The sequence below is a fragment of the Tetrahymena thermophila genome (assembly GCF_000189635.1).
Source record: "Tetrahymena thermophila SB210 genomic scaffold scf_8254431, whole genome shotgun sequence".
Classification (NCBI taxonomy): domain Eukaryota; phylum Ciliophora; class Oligohymenophorea; order Hymenostomatida; family Tetrahymenidae; genus Tetrahymena; species Tetrahymena thermophila.
The window spans coordinates 159436-172895 of record NW_002476212.1 but is presented as its reverse complement, the minus strand read 5'-3'; the positions used below and the strand labels follow the sequence as shown (position 1 = coordinate 172895).

General features: G+C 22.7%; 4 protein-coding genes across 4 annotated transcripts; 3 read left to right on the top strand and 1 right to left on the bottom strand. All coding sequences in view use genetic code 6, as the record gives it.

The window, feature by feature from the left end:
- Positions 1-61: 61 nt before the first annotated feature.
- TTHERM_000312408 (tetratricopeptide repeat protein) lies at positions 62-1567 on the top strand (the record flags this gene model as incomplete). The annotated part of the gene is made up of 1 exon (XM_012799725.1): positions 62-1567. The coding sequence occupies one exon, from the start codon at positions 62-64 to the stop codon at positions 1565-1567; it is 1506 nt and encodes a 501-aa protein (XP_012655179.1).
- A 503-nt stretch (positions 1568-2070) lies between these two features.
- On the top strand, positions 2071-5496 carry TTHERM_000312407 (tetratricopeptide repeat protein; the record flags this gene model as incomplete). Its single annotated transcript, XM_012799724.1, has 3 exons — positions 2071-3413; positions 4576-4975; positions 5104-5496. The coding sequence occupies 3 exons, from the start codon at positions 2071-2073 to the stop codon at positions 5494-5496; spliced, it is 2136 nt and encodes a 711-aa protein (XP_012655178.1).
- A 788-nt stretch (positions 5497-6284) lies between these two features.
- TTHERM_000312406 (tetratricopeptide repeat protein) lies at positions 6285-6566 on the top strand (the record flags this gene model as incomplete). The annotated part of the gene is made up of 1 exon (XM_012799723.1): positions 6285-6566. One exon carries the CDS (start codon positions 6285-6287, stop codon positions 6564-6566), a length of 282 nt encoding a protein of 93 aa, XP_012655177.1.
- A 1132-nt stretch (positions 6567-7698) lies between these two features.
- TTHERM_00312380 (Serine/Threonine kinase domain protein) lies at positions 7699-12464 on the bottom strand (the record flags this gene model as incomplete). The annotated part of the gene is made up of 12 exons (XM_001033419.2): positions 7699-7800; positions 7861-8267; positions 8328-9241; positions 9303-9358; positions 9415-9862; positions 9913-10797; positions 10954-11060; positions 11206-11293; positions 11550-11814; positions 11966-12065; positions 12231-12337; positions 12401-12464. 12 exons carry the CDS (start codon positions 12462-12464, stop codon positions 7699-7701), a joined length of 3543 nt encoding a protein of 1180 aa, XP_001033419.2.
- Positions 12465-13460: the final 996 nt, after the last annotated feature.

Below are 13460 nucleotides of genomic sequence, written 5' to 3'. Positions count from 1 at the left end.
ATTTTTTAATTATATTTAAGTTTATTATTTATATCTATCTCAATATTTCGAAGTAAAATTTATGGATATTAATTAGTTAGCCATATAAGCAAGATAACTGTTTCTTGATAGCAGGTTAGAAGAGTGTAAAAAATATGTAGATGAAATTGAATTTGATGAAAATGATTTTTTATCTTATAAATATGCATAGATATATAAGGGATTAAGCTTTTTTGAATTAAGTTAGCAGTAATTAGGTTAATAATGTTTTTTAGATTTGATTAGTCTATGCCAATAAAAAAATAAAAATGACAGCGATGAATTGGATATTATCATTTAAATTCTTTATTAATGGTAAAATTTTGATGAAGATTAAGCAAAGGCAAAGAAGCATAACCAAAATTTATACAATTGCTGTGAAAATTATAAATAGCAGCATGAACTAAATTAAAATTATAACTTATTCATCTATTTATTTGGAGTCAGTGTGTATAATTTTATAGATTATTATCCTGATAAGAAGCACTGCTCTTATTTAGATAACTTAATTTAATGTTAAGAAAAAATTTAATAATTTAATTAAGAAAGCATCATTTTAATTGGATGGATGTATGATTATTTGGAGAAGCACGAAGAGGCCAGGAAATGGTACAAAATGCTTGAATAAATTAATCCTCGATATCCTGGTTTAGCAAATAATATTGCTTTAACTTATGAATCAATGAATGAAAAAAATTTAGCAGAAGAATATTTTTTAAAAGCAGTAGAAATATGTCCAAATAATGCAGTTATTTTGACTAATTTGGCACAACATTATTAAAACAGTGATTAATATGAGAAAGCTATAGAATACTATGAAAAATCTATCAATTCTAATCCTTAATTTACTGGGTGTTTTATATGCTATTCAAAGCTTTTGTAAGATAAACAAAATATAGAAAAAGCAAGAGAAATTCTTTTAAAAGGACAACAGTTAAATTAGAAAAATACAGACATTTTATTCTATTTAGTGAGTTTAGAAGTTTAAGAAAGTAATTATTAAAAAGCCCAAGAGTATGTCGATTTAGCAGTTGAAATTGATCCAAACGAAGGATTTATTGAATATAAATTTGGAAGCTTATTATTTGATAAAAATTAATATGATTTATGTGAAACTTAATTTTTAAGATCATTAGACAAAAATCTTACTCCTATGTTGATTGGGTATGCAAATTCTAAATTAGCCTATTCCTACTTTTCTTAGTACAAATTTCTTTAAGCTTTCAAATAGCTAATGTAGTTGGGAAATCTTGATATTGCTTTTTTTGAGTTTTAAGAAGAGCTGGATGGAATTGGATATATTCTTGATGAAATACAAGAAATATCATTACAAGAAAAAGTTGATATTCTTAATTCTTATTATGGAATTATTTAAACTCGATACAAGCAAATTTAGTTATCTACTTAAAATACATTTTTTAGGTGTTTTTTAGAATATAAATAGGATTTGTTTTGCAATACAGTTAGCATAATTGCATACTAAAAGCACTTATAATCTTTACTAACTTATAAATCAAATTACAACCATTGGGATTTATTTTTGGCTTGAATTAAGCTTGAATTACTTATTTATTTTGATATTAGTATGCTCACGTATTTAATTTTTTATTTATAAACTTTATGTTTAAAGTAAAATCAAAAAAAATAAAATAAATTTAAAAATTAGATTATTTTTTATTCTTAAAAATGAAATAATGGTTTAAATACTGACTGATAATTTATTTAAATATTATATCTTTATAAAAAAAAATATAAAAGTATTAGAGTGACACATCCAATATTATAGGAAGCTATTGGATATTGCATGTATAATTTTAATTTTTGGTGATATTTTTTTATCAGTTTTCTTTATATAATTTTTAAAAAATAAACACTAGAAAATATCTTATCAAAAATGGAAATAGTAGAACGTACTTTTTATGGATTTTATTTTATATTTACAAGTTTTTTTTTTGTAAACAAATTAATAAATAATTCTTAGAATTTAATTTTTAAAATAATTCAATCCTTAATAGTGCAAATTAATTCAAAAAAAATAATAAATAAAAGATAATGATTCTCTCAGCATAAGCAAGTTAAATAAGAAATCTATTTCTAATTAGCAAGTGTGATGAGTGTATTTAAGCTTCTGAAAAAATAGAGGCAAGTAGCGAAGAATTTAACTCTTATTAATTATGCTAGCTATATAAAATTCTATCATTGTTTGAGATCAGCTAATTCGAAGAAGCTCAGAAATAATTCATAAATTTGATTTAAGAAGCAAGATAAAAAAAAGGTAGTTTGATAGATTAGGTTGATTTGCTAACTTTATCTTTTTATTAATGGGAATTATGTGATTATGATAGTTATGAATGTGAGTAGCTAAATGAAGAATTATTTAAAGCTATTGAAATTTATAAAAGTGATCATAAATTGGAAGATCTAAATACTGATGGTGTTTATCATTTAGCATAAGCTATGTATACTTTCATAGAATACTTTTAATATGATAGTAATTTTGAATGCATAGAGCACTTAAAAAGAGCTTAATAGCTGCTCAACTAGAAATTAGATCAAGAAATATTATTTCTGATGGGTTGGATGCTAGATTATTTAGGAAAAAATGAAGAAGCTATTGAATATTAATTGAAATTGTATTCAGAAAATTAATATTTTCCTAGTATATGCAACAATATTAGTGTTACATATAAACAAATGGGCAAAGATGATAAATAGGAAGAATTTCTACTCTAAGCAGAAAAAATACAACCTAAAAATATAGTAGTGATGCATAATTTAGCTATTAATTATAATTAAAAAGATAATTAATTAAAAGTAGAAGAGTATTTTACAAGATCTTTAGCAATGTATCCTAATAATAGCCACACTCATTATATGTAAGGTCATATTTTATTAATGAAAGGAGAACATTAGCTGGGTATGGAAGTCTTGTAAAAAGGAATTCAAGTTAATCCTAATGACTGTAATATTTATGAATTGATGTCACTTTTTGATCATTCCAAGTTTCAAGAATATATGCAGAAGTGTATCTCTATAAGACCTAAAAAATCTAGATACTACTCTTTGATGGCTGATAGGTTTTTATCACTGCAATAGATAGAATAATCTTTAAATTATCTTAACTTAGCACTGAGTTGCAAGTAATCTGAAGCTGATTATGTAAAAGATAGTATCAAAAAAGTTGTTTGCTATAGAACTCTTCATAATTACTAAGAAGCTTTATAATTAATTGTCTAAACACTTGAGAAAATAAAAACCTTCCCTAATTCTCTTTGGGGTTTTCAAATTTGTAAAATAATTAATTAATTAGCTCTACCTTCTCTTTAAAAAATTAGTATCTTAGACTCTAATAACTCTAGATATCTTTAAAAATTAGATGAGATAGTTCGCTATATGTAAAATGGGGAAGTTAAATGTTTTCTTAGCTTGAAAATGGAATAATTTATAACAACACTTTAATTAATAGCTTATTAATAATAAGTATAATCTCAGTTAATTTTTAAAATTTCTTAATCTCACTGGGATTTATTTTTGATTTGAGTTTTAGTTCTAACACCCATTAAAATATTTTAATTTTCTATAAATCTTTGAAAATGAGTTTTTCATATTTTTCTCTGCATTACGTACGCACATACATACATACATACATACATACATACATACATACATACATACATACATACATACATACATACATACATACATACATACATACATACACGACTCATAAATAAATAAATAAATAAATAAATAAATAAATAAATAAATAAATAAATAAATAAAGAAAGAAAGAAAGAAAGAAAGAAAATAAATTTTTGATTAGTTACAAATATGAACAATATTATGAATTTTAATCATTACCTTTGTTATATCATGGTTTAGAAAAAAAAGAAAAATGTTTGTTTTTAGATTGTAAAATAATTTTAAAAATAAAAAAATTAAAATTGTACTTTAAGTTTTCAATTCTTTAAAAATTAATTCTAACATCCATTTAAGTTTTCTTATTATTGTAATTTTTTATTTAATTTAAAATATTGCTAATTCTGAAATAAAAATATCACACAAATTATATATAAAGTAATTGAATTAGACATAAATTTTTAAAAAAAGCTTCACTATATTATAATGTTAAACACTTTTATTGCATAAAAAATTAGAATTTTCTAAATAAAATTTTTATAGAAATTTCTATTATTTATCTATTTTAATAATTTTAGGATTTTTAATTATTAGAAAATACTTATTATCTCAAACTTTTATTTAAAAATTTATTTGATATTTATTTGAAGTAATTAATAATTTATCAAAATAAATAAAATTATTTAAAAAAATGAAAGGAGTCTTAAATTTAATAAAAAAAAATTCTATGATTTTTAAATCATAGTCTCATCATTTTTTACTAAACCAAAAGTTGTTTTATTGCAATAGTAAATTAATGATTAGGAATATCGGTGATTTTTCCTAAAAAATTGAAGATCAAAAATAATTAATAAAAGCTAATCCTTTCGATTCTCAAGCTCATTTTTAATTGGGACTTTATTATTTACTTTCATAAAGACTGGAAAAAGCTAAATAAAGTTATATTGAAGGTTTAAAAATTAATCCTAGATTTTCCCAAGGCCACAATAACTTAGGGGTAATTTATTAGCATATGAATATGTAAGAAGAAGCATTATAATGCTTCTTGAATTCTCTAGAGATAAATCCTTAAGATTACTAGGCCCTTATGAATATAGGAAATATTTACTCAGAAAAGAATTAATTAGAGGAAGCAAAGTAATGGATGATAAAATCTTTAAATATTAATCCTAAAAATAAAGATTGTCATCTCAATTTAGGTACTATCTACATTTAAATGAAAAAATACAAGGAAGCAGAATAATCTTACTTAAGAGCTTTAGATTTAGATGCTTAAGACTTTTTAGTTAATTATAAATTAGGATGTTTATATTCTGAAGTAAATAAACTAGAAGAGGCAAAATAATATTGTTTAAAAGCTTTGCAAATTAATCCTTATCATACAGAATCTCTAAATTAACTAGGAAATGTTTATTTTATGATGAAGCAAAATAAATGTATTTGAAGGTTTTATTAATTAATCCTTCAGATATAGAGGCTTACTTTAATTTAGGGTAATTCTATTCTCAAATGAATATGTTTAAAGAAGAAAAATAAAGCTACTTAAAGATTTTGCAAATAGACCCGAAATATTTTTAAGCTTATGAGAAATTAGGAAATCTTTATTTTAATATGAACATGCTAGAAGATGCTAAGCAAAACTACTTGAAATCAATTGATTTAAACCCTCAAAGTGCTATATCTTATTTTAATTTGGGAATAACTTATCAGTCTATGAGCATGTTAGAAGAAGCCAAACAATGTTATCTTTCAACATTATAAATCAATCCTTAATTTTCAGATGCCAAAAAGCGTTATGAATAATGTGATATTTTGTTATTCAAGAACAAGGTGAAATGAAATATTATTTATAAGTTTACCAAAGAGTGTGTGCTTTCTTTGCACTCTATATGAATAGAAAAAAACAAATCCCTTAAAATTTTTTTTATTCTACATATATATTTTATTTAGAAAATTAAATTAATTTTTTATAATGACTTGATAGAAATATAATAAAAACATCATTTTTGCTTTTTAAATTTATTATTTATATTATTTGAACAATTCAGAAATTAAATTGAATTGATCTCATTTCATGCTATTTTAATTGCGGGAAGTGTTATTTATACTTATTAGGTAAGTTTTTCTAAGAAAAAGTTGTTTAACTCTATAAATCACCTAAATAGTGTAGTTGATACTATAGGAACATATGAAATTCCTATTTCAACCAGTTTATAAAAAATATGTAAAAAAAATGTTTGTTACTAAGTTACTTTCAGAATTTATTTGTTGTATATTTAATACTTAGAAAATAATTAACTCTTTTAATTTAAAAGAGAGATGAAGAAAAAAAAGGACAAATTTAGTTTTTTGAAGTAAAAGGAGATTTGTTGAATTGTGAGGCTGATATAATTGTATAATAGTGTAATTGTATTACTAAAAAAGAAAAAGGACTTTCTTAATCTATATTTAAAAAGTTTGGGGTAAGTGCTTTTGAAACAAGAGTGAAAGGTAAAGAGAAAATATTGCTGAAATAAGTTCAATAGATATTCTAGGTGCATGTTTATTTTAAAAACAGAAGATTAAAAACAAAAATTGTTAAATCCAATATATGGCAAATCTTTTTAGTCAGTTTACACCTGGAAAGAATGGATCTAAATACTAAAATACATTATGCTAATAAATATAAGATTCATTAACAAATAAAACATATTGTTGATAATTTTTCAAAAAGAGAAAAATGGTTTGAAGTATGCTTGTAGAAGTTGGCAGATTTTACCAAGGAAAATTAATTATAAAAGATTGCCTTTCCTTATAAAATTGGTTGTGACATAACAGGAGGTAAGTGGGAAAACTACAAAAAAATGATTTAAGAATTTTCAGAAAAAAATACAGGTTTAAAAATATACATAGTCTAACAGCAGGAATGAAACAATTTAATAAAAAATATACAATAAAACTATTTAAATTATAAATTTCTTAGGGAAGTAGATTGATGCTAATAAGAGGCAAAAAGGAAAACTAAAAAATGAAATAGTAAAGATACATTTTTAACATGAAGAGTGAAATAATTTAATAAAAATGAAGATCATAAAATTAACCTTTTATTATTTAAAATTTTTTTATATGTTAATTAATTAATTTTATTAGCGATTTACTAATTTGTACTTACTTTTATTAATTTTTTTCTATAAATTTTGAATCTATTTTTTAGTTTACAGTAGTGTTTCTTGTCCAGTAACTTGATATGAATATGAATATTTCATTAATTTACTTCTTTTTTAATTATTTAAAATGTAGTAAACACTATAAATCTTCAATAAAAATAATACTGATTAATTAAGATTTACCTCCAGATTTTATGCTTTTTATTATTTTAGGCAAAAATCTTGGTCTCGGCAGTGCCTATCATAGACAGAGTTTACAATATATTGATTGATATAAGATCTGAGCAAATAGTCGAATATTTTCATTATTTTAAAAAAGTTACTTTTCTCCATTGAATGGCATCATTTTACTCATGTTGAGTTAAGGAGTTAGGTAACAAGGAATTAAAATTAGTATTTTAAAGTATTTCTTTAGAAAATAATATAGGTTTATAAATTATATTTAGATGATGCTAATTTAAATAAATAATATAAAAATAACACCATAAATTTAAATTATTTACAATTTTTAAGATTAATTTTGTTTGTTTACTTATATATTTATTTATTTAATTACTTATTTATTTAATTACTTACTTACGTACTTATTTTTCTAAGAACCATATTTAAAATTTGAACTCTTTTGGTCATAATGAAAAATAAATTTTAATTAAATCTAATTACTTTATTTATTAATTTATTTTTGAATGTTTCTTTATGTAATATATTAATTTTATAATTTACTTAAAGAAGTTGTTATATCAATTAATTTATTTTTATTTCTTTATAATTTAATTAAAATAATTAATGGAAATTGTTTTTATTATGATTCAGATAGTTAGTTTATTTAAGTTATTAAAAATCTTAAAATTAAAATTAAGTTTTTATAACTAATATCTAGCTAACCATTAAAGTATCACTTTTTTCTCATTTCCTCTTCTATGAATATAAGCTATTCAACCTCAAAGCAATCATTTATTTTTGATTTTCCTACTATATCAACAAGCATCTATAACATCTTAAAATAATAAAAAATTTTTAAAAGCATATTAAAATAATTCAATTTAATTTTATTTACTTTTTAATCTTTTATATTTTGTTAGTTTGACTTTTAAATAATGTCATAAACTTTATCGAAATGGTCTCCAAGACTTTATTAGCACTTCTTTCTAAGACTAATTAGCTTGCTTTGATTTAAATTCATTTATGGATTTGAATTATTTTTAAAGCTATTGTCATTCGCGTTTTTAGGAGAGTTTCTACTTTGATTATTGCTCAAACGCTAGGGTGGTAAATCATCATTTGAATTGCTAGAGTTCTAACGTTGGAGATTTTTAGATTGTTTTAAAGAATCTTAGTTAGTGACCTAAGATTTTCCATTAGATTATTTTCGTACGCTCTACTGAAAATTTAATACCTGCTAATGTCCAATCATTGATTACAAAGGGGTAAATTAAGTTTATTCACAATCATTTTCTGCAATTGCTAAAATTTTAAATTATTAAATTTTAATATAATCAAATTTATTTTTATTAAAAATTTTACATTCTAAATGATTATTTTTGTTATTATTATTGTTGTTATTGCTACTATTTGAATAATTAGATGATTTTCTATTTTGTTCTTTATTATTGTTACTGTTGTTGTTATTGCTGTTACTATTTTAAGCTTATTTTAACTGTTTTTTCATTTCTGCATCCTCATCACTAAAATAATCTTCGAACTATTCTTGATCATATTCATCTTCTTATGTTTCTTATCTTTGCTACTTAGCATGTTTGAAGGTAGATTGGAGCTATTTTGTTTTAATTTTATACTACAAACCTTTATTATTTTATGATTATTTGCTATTTTCTTATACTTAATCAGTAATTTCTTCCTTACTAAAATAGCTCTCAAAACTATTTTAATGTGGTGAAGACAATGCCTCACTATCTGTTTTTTTAACATTTGGCAGAGGGATGTCTTGATAAATTGTTTCGTTGTTTTTTATTTAATCTAAATTTAAATCTGATTCAAATTGAGTATTTGAATAGCTAACTCCACCTTATTAATGTGCATGAGTGCTTTAATCTTATTACATTTGTTGTATTTTAGCTTTTTGTTTATTTAGATTGAATTTATTTTAAACATTCTGCTAATCTAAAACCTCACTTTCTGCTAGCTCGTCTTATTATGTGTGAAATTTAAATGTTTTTTATACACCTCCATTAAGGAAAGCAAACTAATTTTTATAGCTTGGTACATTTCTATGAATCATATTATAAGTGCCTTTTTACTAATCATCTTCTTAAATTAATGATGCTACATCGCTTTTGGAACCATTGTTGTTTCTTCGGCGATTAATTTAAGTAGATACTGCAAATTTCTCTGATGTCTCTATGGGATAGTCTATTTCAGAATAAATATTTACATTATCTATCTATTGCTTATAGCTATTAGGAGATCTTTGATTATGTCTATTGAGAATATTAAAATATACATTTAAGCATTTTGTTTTCTAATAAATGAATTATTTACCCATTAATAGAAGGTATTGGGATGTCTTACTAGAATTGAGTTTCAACCATCATAAACTTATTTATGGAAAATATTGTTTAAAAAATAATAAATAAAATATAATATAATTTACGTTAGTCTATTAGTGACGATTAATTGGAGACGAGTTTCTATCGCTCATAAAGTTATTTTTGAGTAATTACTTAGCATTATTCATATTATTTAGTTAAATAGGTTCTAAATGTAAATTCTTTTGCTACTTGTGAATACTTTCTTCATATTATTTAAGTACACTTTAATTTGATAAAAACTTTTCGCCATAAACATTTTGAATGTAACGCTCACGAGATATCATAGAGTTTTTTATTTAAGATTTGGTGTATTCTGTTAATTATTCTTATTAAAGTCTAGTCTTTTCTTCTTTTTTACGTTATGCTAACTACTTTGGGGTTTATTTTACAAAACTTGGCTGATTGTATGTTTATTCATGAGATGCAATTTGTTAACAAATATTCTGATACTGTTAATTTCTTTAGTTCCCTTAGCTATTTACCATAATATTATGAGGTTGAGAAGCAGCTCTTAAATTATATAAAAACTTATAAACATAAAATTTTAAGTATAAATTTACTGTTAATGAGGTGCATTTCTAGAAGATGAGAACATATCAAACTGCTTAGAGCCATCCTCTTTCTTAAATTTAGACTGATGGTTGAAAGTAGATTATGATTTAACTTTTTATAATGTTACTGGAGAATCCTACTTTATAAAATTGTTATGTTTGATAGCAGTTGATTCATCAAATTTATTTCTTTGAGATTTGAAGGTATTAAGATCTTCATCATGGTAATATTCATCATGAGTCCCATCCTTAAAATCATTGTTATTCGTATTATTACTAATTGCAATATTATTGTTGCTTGTATAATTAGTATTGGCATTACTGTTTACATTGTTGCTAACGTTATTACTAGTATTATTACTATTACCAACTTATTTTAAATGAGCATGTGTATTGCTATTAGAAATTTATGAACTAGGGCGCTCACTATTGTTTTTAGTCAGTGTATCAGGAGTGTAAACGTTTCTTTTTATAATCTTAGCCTTTATTTTATATTCTGGTTCTTCTTTATGTTCATGGTGATGTTGATTTTAAGCATTCTAAAGCTGTTAGTTATTTATTTAATATATTTAACTATCTACAGTCTATATAGAAGTAGTACCATCTTACATGTTAGTTTTTGGAATGTTAGTTTTATCTGTAATTATAAATTAGTTTTGTGCATTGTTTTCTTTATTTGTACTGTTACCTTTCCCGTCATTGACGTTCGAAAGGCCTTAGTGATGATGGTGATTGTTTGAGGACCTTTTTGAGTGGCTTATTTGCTGATCTTATTTTACCTGTGAAGGATCTACTCTTACTTCTAAATATTATTTAAAGAGTTTTTAAGTGCTTATGTCATTAAGTATATCATTGATAACTGGTCTCTCCTGCTCATTTTTATTTAAAAGCTTGCTTTTTTTAATTAATTAATTAATATTTTAACTGATAGTTTTTTAATCTTACAAATTAAAAAAATTTAGCTTCATAAATTTTCTAATAAACTAATTATTAAATCATCATTTTTAAATATTTTTAAATAAATAAAAATTAAGTAAGTAGTTTGCTTACTGAATTAAATCATTAAGCTCTTTCGAATAGAAACTAGGAATGTCAGATATATTTTGTTAAACAATTTTAAATATAAGTCCTAAGAGGTTATTAGATTCAAATGCATGCTTTTTTTATCAGATAAAATGAATGAATATTTATTTCTTTATTAATATATTTTTTTAAGCAAATTTAGTAGAAAAATAAATATTTAAAATAGATAAGAAAATAAATAGTTTCTATTCTAAAAATTTTGAAAACGATTTGATTTACCTCGAGAGCACAGAGCTCGTATAAAACGCAGCCTAAAGCCCAAATATCAGATTTATAAGTATAAGGTTTGCTTTCACAAACTTCTGGACTATATCATATTGTAAAAAATTTAAAAGAGTTATTTTAAACAAATTTAAAAAAAATTAATAGCTATTGATGTTAGCATTTGCTGCATTTGAAAACGAAAAGCATGAGAAATAAATACAAAATTAATTTATTTTTTTGTAAGCTAGTTTAAATTACTTCACTAGATTCATTTCTTACTTGAAAATATACTTCAGTTAGAAAACTCCATACATAATTAATCACTAAATAGATTTGACTAAATTATATTAAAAACTTACCTCATGTAGTAAGGAGTGCCTACCACTGTATTTGCCACTGAAGTGGTGTTTTCTAACACTTTAGATATACCAAAATCGCCAATTTTAATAGTACCGTCTCTGGTAATAAAAATATTTGAAGTTTTGATGTCTCTATGCAAAATCTTTTTTTCGTGTATATATTTTATAGAAAGTGCTAGTTCATAGAACCAGTTAACGATTAACATTTCAGGAAAATACTCTTTCTTTTGTTTCTTTCTCTTAATATGAAACGCTAAATCTCCATCTAAATATTCACAAAATATAAAAATACTTAAAAACTACCTTTAAAGCGCTATGTAATTGATAATAGCTAAGAAGTTATTCGATTATTTGCATTTATTTATGAATGATATCATTTTTGCTAACACTAAAAAAACAAATTTGAATCTGCTTACGCTCGCAATACTCCATGATAATTATTAATAAGTCTTCTTCTTTAAAGCTTTCTATATATGAGACTATATTTTTATGATTTAAATCCTTCAACAACTATGCCTATTAATATAGATAATATATTCTTTATTTTCAAACTTTTAACTCTCATTTATAAAACTAATTCTTATTTATATTTATTTATTCCTCTTCATAATTTAAAATTTTTTAGTGATATTATTGATGCGTGATGCAAAGATAATATGGTAATAAATTCAATAAATATACTTCTTGAAGAGCACTATCTTATTACTTAGGGTTTAAACTACTAAGAACTATTTTCTTTGCTATATATTACTTTTTATTGTCTAATTTTTCAACTAATGTTGCTGAGCCTTTTTTGAAAAATATAAATTGTATCAAATAAACAATAATAATAATTAATAGTTAAATTTTACCGAAATTGCCTCTGCCAATGACCTCAATTTCTTTGTAAAGTTTTTTATATTCTTTTTGAGCCATAACTAAAATGAGAGTGATCTAATTATTTGTCTCTACTGATCTATATTTAAACTATTCAAATCAGCTATATGGCTTTTTTTACTTAAATTTCTTCACTTTTACTTAATATCTAATTCCTCCTTTTTTCGTATTTATACTTACTACAAATTGAAATTAATCAACTTCAAAAAATTAATTAAATACATTAATAAGAAATGAGTAATCAATTCTAAAAATTAATATTTCTTCAATTATTTACATTATTCTTTCTAATTGGTGTTAAAAATTTAATCATTTGATATCAAATCAAAATATATAAAAATCATAAGTAAGATTTTTCTTACAAATAAATATAAAATTGTAATTTTTGTTGTAAAATCCACAGTAAATTTTTAATATCTCAGACAAATATTTTTGGCAATAGTTATTTATCATCAATTTAATTATAAATTTTGCATTTTTAAAGTATTTAACCTTAAAATTTAATAATAATTATTTTAGAAATTCATCCATTTAATTTAAATTGACCAAAGTAATTTTTATTTTTTGAAAATTTAAATCAAAAGGCTTTCGAAGCTTCTATCAAGTCTACCAAATAAGGATAAATTGCAATTAATTCGCTTCAAAAGTTTTTAAATTTGTAATAATAAATTTGTATTAACTGAATACCTATTATCACTTTGAAATAGTATTAAGCACTTGGAAATAAAATAGTAAATCTTTCAGTCATATTCAATCTGTTTAATTATTAATTATATAAAAAAAATAAAAACAATTTAATTTAAAATTATTTGTGATTAAATAAATAAATTAGATGAAATCAATTTAAACTAAGTTCTTGATATTCACCATTAATAATTAAACCCCAAGTTTAAAACACATTTAAAAATATGATATAAATATTAAAAATATTTATTTTATATAAATTTTCATTTTAGAAATGATGAAGATGTTCATCTTACTTATCATATAAGCTATTTATTATGACTAAGAATATCTCAAAATAATTCAATAGTT